General features: G+C 37.8%; 1 protein-coding gene across 1 annotated transcript; it reads right to left on the reverse strand.

The window, feature by feature from the left end:
* Positions 1–8,257: 8,257 nt before the first annotated feature.
* Positions 8,258–8,623, reverse strand: LOC122435245 (COP9 signalosome complex subunit 9-like). Its single transcript, XM_043459274.1, has 2 exons — positions 8,561–8,623; positions 8,258–8,385 (listed from the first exon to the last, which is right to left on the reverse strand). Exons 1-2 carry the CDS (start codon positions 8,621–8,623, stop codon positions 8,275–8,277), a joined length of 174 nt encoding a protein of 57 aa, XP_043315209.1. The 3' UTR covers positions 8,258–8,274.
* Between the last annotated feature and the right edge of the window lie 200 nt (positions 8,624–8,823).

Consider the following 8,823-nt stretch of genomic DNA (forward strand, 5'->3'; position numbering starts at 1 on the left):
TTTTCCCCTCTCCTATTTCACTTTCATCAAGAGGCTCTTTAGTTCTTCACATTCTGCATAAGGGTGGTGTCATTTGCATATCTGAGATTATTGATATTTCTCCCGGCAATCTTGATTCCAGCTTGTGCTTCCTCCAGCCCAGCCTTTCTCATGATGTACTGTGCATATAAGTTAAATAAGCAGGTTGACAATATACAGCCTTGACATACTCCTTTCCCTAATTGAAACCAGTCTGTTGTTCTATGTTCAGTTCTAACTGTTACTTCCTGCCCTGCATACAAATTTCTCAGGAGGCAGGTAAGGTGCTCTGGTATTCCCATCTCTTTCAGAATTATCCACAGTTTATTGTGATCCACACAAAGTCTTTGGCATAGTCAGTAAAGCTGAAGTAGATGTTTTCTGGAACTCTCTTGCTTTTTCAATGATCCAGCGGATGTTGGCAATTTGATCTCTGGTTCCTCTCCCTTTTCCAAATCCAGCTTGAACATCTGGAAGTTCATGGTTCACGTATTGTTGAAGCCTGGCTTGGAGAATTTTGAGCATTACATTACTAGCGTGTGAGATGAGTGCAATTGTGCAGTAGTTTGAGCACTCTTGGCATTGCTTTTCTTTGGGATTGGAATGAAAACTGACCTTTTCCAGTCCTGTGGCCACTGCTGCGTTTTCCAAATTTGCTGGTCTATTGAGTGCAGCACTTTCACAGCATCATCTTTTAGGATTTGAAATAGCTCAACTGGAATTCCATCACCTCCACTAGCTTTGTTTGTAGTGATGAAGGCCCGCTTGACTTCACATTCCAGGATGTCTGGCTCTAGGTGAGTGATCACACCATCATGATTATCTGGGTCATGAAGATCTTTTTTGTACAGTTCTTCTGTGTATTCTTGCCACCTCTTCTTAATATCTTCTGCTTCTGTTAGGTCCATACCATTTCTGTCCTTTATTGTGCCCATCTTTGCATGAAATGTTACCTTGGTATCTCTAATTTTCTTGAAGAGATCTCTAGTCTTTCCCATTCTATTGTTTCCTCTATTTCTTTGCATTGATCACTGAAGAAGGCTTTCTTATCTCTCCCTGCTATTCTTTGGGACTCTGCATTCTAATTGGTATTTCTTTCCTTTTCTCCTTTGCCTTTTGCTTCTCTTCTTTTCACAGCTCCTCAGACAACCGTTTTGCCTTTTTGCATTTCTTTTTCTTGGGGATGGTCTGATCCCTGTCTCCTGAACAGTGTCATTAACCTCTGTCCATAGTTCTTCAGGCGCTGTGTCTGTCAGATCTAATCCCTTGAGTCTATTTCTCACTTCCACTGTATAATAATATGGGTTTTGATTTAGGTGATACCTGAATGGTCTGGTGGTTTCCCTACTTTTTTCAATTTAAGTCTGAATTTGGCAATAAGGAGTTCATGATCTGAGGCACAGTCAGCTCCTGGTCTTGTTTCTGCTGACTGTATAGAGCTTCTCCATCTTTGACTGCAAAGAATATAATCAGTCTGATTTTGGTGTTGACCATCTGGTGATGTCCATTTGTAGAGTCTTCTCTTGTGTTGTTGTTGTTTCTCACTTTAGGTCTGTTAATATTTGCTTTATTTATTTAGATGCTCTTATGTTAGGTGCATAAGTATTTACAAATGTTATATCCCCTTCATGTGTTGACCCTTTTATCATGATGTAATGACTTTTTCTCTTTTTACAGTCTTTGTCTTAAAGTCTATATTGTCTGATATAAGTATAGCTATTCTAGCTTTCTTTTGGTTTTCATTTGCATGGAATATATTTCCCCATCTTTCATTTTCAGTATTTCGTATGTAGCATATATATGGGTCTTTTTTTTGGTATATATACATTCAAGCTACTTTATGTCTTTTGACTGGAGAATTTAGTGCATGTACATTTAAAGTAATTTTTGATAGGTGTGTACTTATTGCAAGTTTGTTCATTGTTTTCCTTGGCTGATTGTAGTTCCTCTTCTCTTGCTCTCTTCCTTTGTGATTTGATGATTTTCTGTCACCCTTTCTCTGTATGTTTTGTGTATAAGTTTCTGCTTTGTGGTTACCATGAGGCTTACATATAATAACTTATAACTGTTTTTTAAATTTATTTTTATTTTTTTAATTTTTTTTAATTTTTTATTTTTTTAAATTTTTTTAAAATTTATTTTTAATTGAAGAATAATTGCTTTACAGTATTGTGTTTGTTTCTTCCAAACATCAACATGAATCAGCTTTAGGTCTACATATGTCCCCTTCCTCTTAAATCTCCCTCCCCCTCCCCATTCCATCCCTCTGGGTTGTTACAGAGCCTTGGTTTGAGTTCCCTGAGTCCTATAGCAAAGTGTCTATTTTAATGTGATAAGAACTTAAGTATGAATGTATTCCAGAACTCTATATTTTTACTTCCCTCCCCATGATTTATGTTCTTGATGTCACAATTTCCATCTTTTTATCTTGTGTATCCATTGACAAATTATAATGGTTGTAGTTATTTTTTACTACTTTTGTCTTTTAACCTTCATACTAGCTTTATAAGTGATTAATCCAGCCCCTTTTTAGATTTTATGAATTTTACTGTATATTTACCTTTACCAATGAAATTTTTCTTTCATATGTTTTCCTGTTACTAATTGGTGTCCTTTTGTTTTGGTTTAAAGAAGTCTCTTAAACATTTTTTATCAGGCTGATCTAGTGCTGATGAACTCCTTTACCTTTTGCTTGTCTAGAGAATTTTGAATCTCTCCTTCAATTCTAATCTAAAGTTTGCTGTGTAGAGTATTCTTTGTTGGAAGTCACTCATCTTTCCTTCCCACCCCTAGTCTTAGGTGACCACTAATTTACTTTCTGTCTATTGATTGCCTATTCTGTACATTTCATGTAAATGGAATAATACAATATATAGTCTTTTATGAAAGGCTTCTTACACTTAGCATAATATTTGGAAGATTCATCCATGTTGTAGCATGTATTAGTATTTCATTTATTTTTATTGCTAAATAATATTCAATTGCATTGGATATGCAGCATTTTGTTTATCCATTCATCAGTTGATGCAGATTTTGGATTGTTTTTATTTTTTTTGGCTCTTAGGAATATTGCTGTGATGACATCATGTTCAAAATTTTGTACGGGCCTATCTTTTTATTTCTCTTGATCATACACCTAGGCATGGAATTGCTGAGTCATATGGGAAACAAATTGTTAAGGAACTGCCAGATTGTTTTTCAAAGCAGTTATACCATTTACAATTCCATCATCAGTGTATGACGGTTCCAGCTTTGCCACTCTTTGATAGTATTTTTATTATCTATCATTCTGATTATAGCCATCCTGCGGTGTGCAATGAGGTATCTCATTGTGTTTTTTTTTTTTCATTTATTTTCATTAGTTGGAGGCCAATCACTTCACAATATTGTAGTGGCCCCTGTCATACATTGACATGAATCAGCCATGGATTTACATGTATTCCCCATCCCGATACCCCCTCCCACCTCCCTCTCCACCCGATCCTTCTGGGTTTTCCCAGTGCACCAGGCCCGAGCACTTGTCTCATGCATCCCACCTGGGCTGGTGATCTGTTTCACCCTAGATAATATACATGTTTCGATGCTGATCTCTCGAAACATCCCACCCTCGCCTTCTCCCACAGAGTCCAAAAAGTCTGTTCTGTACATCTGTGTCTCTTTTTCTGTTTTGCATATTGGGTTATCATTACCGTCTTTCTAAATTCCATATATATGTGTTAGTATACTGTAATGGTCTTTATCTTTCTGGCGTACTTCACTCTGTATAATGGGCTCCAGTTTCATCCATCTCATTAGAACTGATTCAAATGAATTCTTTTTAATGGCTGAGTAATATTCCATGGTGTATATGTACCACAGCTTCCTTATCCATTCGTCTGCTGATGGGCCATCTAGTTGCTTCCATGTCCTGGCTATTATAAACAGTGCTGCAATGAACATTGGGGTGCACGTGTCTCTTTCAGATCTGGTTTCCTCAGTGTGTATGCCCAGAAGTGGGATTGCTGGGTCATATGGCAGTTCTATTTCCAGTTTTTTAGTTTACATTTCTCTGATGTCTGATGATGTTGGGCATCTTTTTAAGTACTTATAGGCCATTTGTATATCTTCTTTGGAGAAGTATCTATTCAAATCTTCCATCTATTTGAAAAGCTTGCTTGCTTGTCTTTTTATTGTTCAGTGGTAAGAGTTATTTATACATTTTTGATTCAAGAACTTTATCAGGTATGTGGCTTGCAAAATTTTCTCCCATTATATGAGTTGTGTTTTTACTTGCTTAATGGTGTCCTTTCCAGCAAAATTTTAAAAAATAGATGAAGTCCATTTACCTCTTATTCCTTTTCTTATTTGTGCTTTGGGTATCTTATCTAAGAAACCACTGTACAATCCAAGTTCATGAAGATTTATGCCTGTTTTCTTAGAAGAGTTGTATAATTTTATCCCTTATACTTAGGTTCAACCATTTAAAATTAATTTTCATGAATGGTATGAGCAAGTGGCCCAATTCATTCTTTTGCAGGTGGAATCCAGTTGTCTCTGAAATTCAGGGCAATTTTAACACATGTATAGATATTTTATTTTATTTTTTCATTTATTTTTATTAGTTGGAGGCTAATTACTTTACAATATTGTAGTGGTTTTTGTCATACATTGACATGAATCAGCCATGGATTTACATGTGTTCCCCATCCCGATCCCCCCTCCCACCTCCCTCTCCACCTGATTCCTCTGGGTCTTCATGTATAGATATTTTAAAATTAATTAATTAATTTTAATTGGAGGTTAATTACTTTACAGTATTGTAGTGGTTATTGCCATACATTGACATGAATCAGCCATGGGTGTACATGTGTTCCCCATCCTGAACCTCCCTCCCACCTCCCTCCCTATCCCATCCCTCAGGGTCATCCCAGTGCAGCAGCCCTGAGCACCCTGTCTCATGCAGTGAACCTGGACTGGCAATCTGTTTCACATATGGTAATATACATGTTTCAATGGTATTTGCTCAAATCATCCCACCCTTGCCTTCTCCCACAGAATCCAAAAGTCTATTTTTACATTTGTGTCTCTTTTGCTGTTTTGCATATAGGGTTATCATTACCATCTCTCTAAATTCCATAAATATGCATTAATGTACTGTATTGGTGTTTTTCTTTCTGACTTACTTCACTCTGTATAATGGGCTCCAGTCCGTCTAGTCAAGGCTATGGTTTTTCCAGTGGTTATGTATGGATATGAGAGTTGGACTATAAAGAAATCAGAGCACCAAAGAATTGATGCTTTTGAACTGTGGTGTTGGAGAAGACTCTTGAGAGTCTCTTGGACTGCAAGGAAATCCAACCAGTCCATCCTAAAGGACATCAGTCCTGGGTGTTCATTGGAAGGACTGATGTTGAAGCTGAAACTCCAGTACTTTGGCAACCTGATGTGAAGAGTTGACTCATTGGAAAAGACCCTGATGCTGGGAAAGATTGAGGGCAGGAGAAGGGGACGACAGAGGATGAGGTGGTTGGATGGCATCACCGACTCCATGGACACAGGTTTGGGTGGACTCCAGGAGTTGTTGATGGACAGGGAGGCCTGGTGTGCTGTGGTTCATGTGGTTACAAAGAGTCGGATACGACTGAGCGACTGAACTGAACTGAACTTCATCCACCTCATTAGAACTAATTCAAATGCATTCTTTTTAAGAGCTGAGTAATATTCCATTGTGTATATGTACCACAGCTTTCTTATCCATTTGGCTGCCGATGGGCATCTAGATTGCTTCCATGTCCAAGCTATTGTATACTGTGCTGCGATGAATTTTAGAGTACATATGTCTCTTTCAATTCTGGTTTCCTTGGTGTGTATGACCAGCGGTGGGATTGCTGGGTCATAGGGCAGTTCTATTTCTAGTTTTTTAAGGAATCTCCACACTGTTCTCCATAGTGACTGTACTAGTTTGCATTCCCACCAACAGTGTAAGAGGGTTCCCTTTTCTCTGAACCCTCTCCAGCATTTATTGTTTGCAGACTTTTTGATAGCAACCATTCTGACTGGTATGAGATGGTACCTCATTGTGGTTTTTTATTTTTTTTATTTATTTTTCCTCATTGTGGTTTTGATTTGCATTTCTCTGATAACGAGTGATATTGAGTATCTTTTCATGGGTTTGTTAGTCATCTGTATGTCTTCTTTGGAGAAATGTCTGTTTAGTTCTTTGGTCCACTTTTTGTTTGGGTCATTTATTTTTCTGGAGTTGAGCTGCAGGAGCTGCTTGTATATTTTTGAGATTAATCCTTTGTCTGTTTCTTCATTTGCTATTATTTTCTCCCATTCTGAAGTCTGTCTTTTCACCCTGCTTATAGTTTCCTTTGTTGTGCAAAAGCTTTTAAGTTTAATTAGGTCCCATTTTTTTATTTCCATTTATTTCCATTTATTTCCATTACTCTGGGAGGTGGGTCTGTGATTTCTGTCAGAGAGTGTTTTGCCTACGTTTTCCTCTAGGAGTTTTATAGTTTCTGGACTTACATTTAGATCTTTAATCCATTTCGAGTTTGTTTTTGTGTATGGTGTTAGAAAATGTTCTAGTGTCATTCTTTTACAAGTGGTTGACCAGTTTTCCCAGCACCATTTGTTAAAGCGATTGTCTTTTCTCCATTGTTTATTTTTGCCTCTTTTGTCAAAGATAAGGTGTCCATAGGTGTGTGGATTTATCTTTGGGCTTTCTATTTTGTTCCATTGATCTATATTTCTGTCTTTGTGTCAGTACCATACTGTCTTGATGACTATATCTTTGTAGTATAGTCTGAAGTCAGGCCGGTTGAGTCCTCCAGTTCCATTCTTCTTTCTCAAGATTGCTTTGGCTATTCAAGGTTTTTTTGTATTTCCATACAAATTGTGAAATGATTTGTTCTAGTTCTGTGAAAAATACTGATGGTAGCTTGATAGGGATTGCATTGAATCTATAGATTTCTTTGGGTAGTATATTAATTTTTGCTATATTAATTCTTCCAATCCATGAACACAATATATTTCTCCATCTATTTGTGTCATCTTTGATTTTTTTTCACCAGTGTTTTATAGTTTTCTATATATAGGTCTTTTGTTTCTTTAGGTAGATTTATTCCTAAGTATTTTATTCTTTTCGTTGCAATGGTGAATGGTATTGTTTCCTTAATTTCTCTTTCTGTTTTCTCATTGTTAGTGTATAGGAATGCAGGGGATTTCTGTGTGTTAATTTTATATCCTGCAACTTTACTATATTCATTGATTAGCTCTAGTGATTTTCTGGTGGAGTCTTTAGGGTTTTCTATGTAGAGGATCTTGTCATCTGCAAACAGTGAGAGTTTAACTTCTTCTTTTCTATTCTGGATTCCTTTTATTTCTTTTTCTCCTCTGATTGCTGTGACTAAAACTTCCAAAACTATGTTGAATAGTAGTGGTGAGAGTGGGCACCCTTGTCTTGTTCCTGACTTTAGGGGAAATGTTTTCAATTTTTCACCATTGAGGATAATGTTTGCAATACATGTATAGATTTTTATAACCACCACCATAATAAAAATATAGAACTGTTTCTTAACCAGATAGATTCATCGTTGTACCCCTTTATAGTCACAGTCATCTTTCTTTCTCTAAGTCTTGGCAACCACTTATCTGTTCTTCATCTCTATAATTTTATCACTGAGAATGTTATACAAATGGAATCATACACTACATAATCTTTTGAGATTCGATTTTTCACTCAACATAATTCCTTTTAGAGCCATCCAACTTATTGTGTGTAATATCAGTAGTTTGTTTGTTTGTGTGTGTGTGCATATGTGCATGTCTTCCTTCAGAATTTCTACACAGACAATCATGTCATCTATAAATAGGTCATTGTATTTCTTCCTTTCCAATCTTTTTTCCATTAATTTCATTTTTCTTGCTTTATTGTGTGATTAGAATGTCTAGTACTGTGTTGAATAGCAGTGGTTAGAGGAAGACATTTTTACCTTGTTTCTGAAAGCATTCAGTCTTTCAGTCTTTTTTTTTTTTTTTTTTTGCAAGTAATAACATCACTTTATTTTAACTGAAATTAAGGACAAAAGCTGGCCACATTCAGAGTTTAACAGGCCTCCTCCAGATGGTTAAAACCTTCTCTTTCTTGGCTAATCATCTCCTAAATTCTAGCGATTCCCACAAGTTCTCTGGAACCACCTGAAACTGTCCTTTAAGGAGACCCACCACACCACCACGTGGCGAAGCTTGACCAAATGCACCGCTGGACACACCTCACTGGATATCATCATTGTCAAAGAGATCTTCAAAATCATTGAAAAAGTCTGCGTGAACTGCCTTTTCATTGGCTGCCAAGTCTATCAGGAGCCCAGTGCTGCCTCCTGCCTCAGCCCCGGCCGCCGCCCATAGGCTTCCCAGGGGCCCAGCGCTAAGGCAGGCACTGCGGGGAGGGCGAGCACTGGGCCCTGCAGGCCGCTGCCTTCTCTCGGCCCTGCTCCGAAGCGCGCCCGAGAGCCGGCCGTGGAGCCGCTCCCGCCTGGCCCGGCGCGGCCCGCCTCACCTCGTCCAGGTCCACATACGGCCCGGCGCCCTCGGGAAACATCTCGTCCACGGCCGGCTTCATCTTCTGCAGTCTTTCAGTCTTAAGGAAGATGTTAGCTCTGATTTTTCATGGATGTTCTTCACTAGGTTAATGAAGTTATCTTGTATTCCTTATTTGCTGAAAGCTTTTATCATGAACAGATGTTTAATTTAGTCAAACACATTTTATACATCATTTGAAATGACAATATGTTTTTTGTTTTAAAGTCTGTTGATGGTTGG

Source organism: Cervus canadensis, chromosome X, assembly GCF_019320065.1.
Source record: "Cervus canadensis isolate Bull #8, Minnesota chromosome X, ASM1932006v1, whole genome shotgun sequence".
Classification (NCBI taxonomy): Eukaryota; Metazoa; Chordata; class Mammalia; order Artiodactyla; family Cervidae; genus Cervus; species Cervus canadensis.

Excerpts from the sequence above, each read along its gene's own strand:
- LOC122435245 (XM_043459274.1), bottom strand. The coding sequence starts at position 8,623 with ATGAAGCCGGCCGTGGACGAGATGTTTCCCGAGGGCGCCGGGCCGTAT. Across the intron at positions 8,386-8,560 it reads CGTATGTGGACCTGGACGAG|GCAGGAGGCAGCACTGGGCT; the intron begins GTGAGGCGGGCC and ends GCCGGGGCTGAG.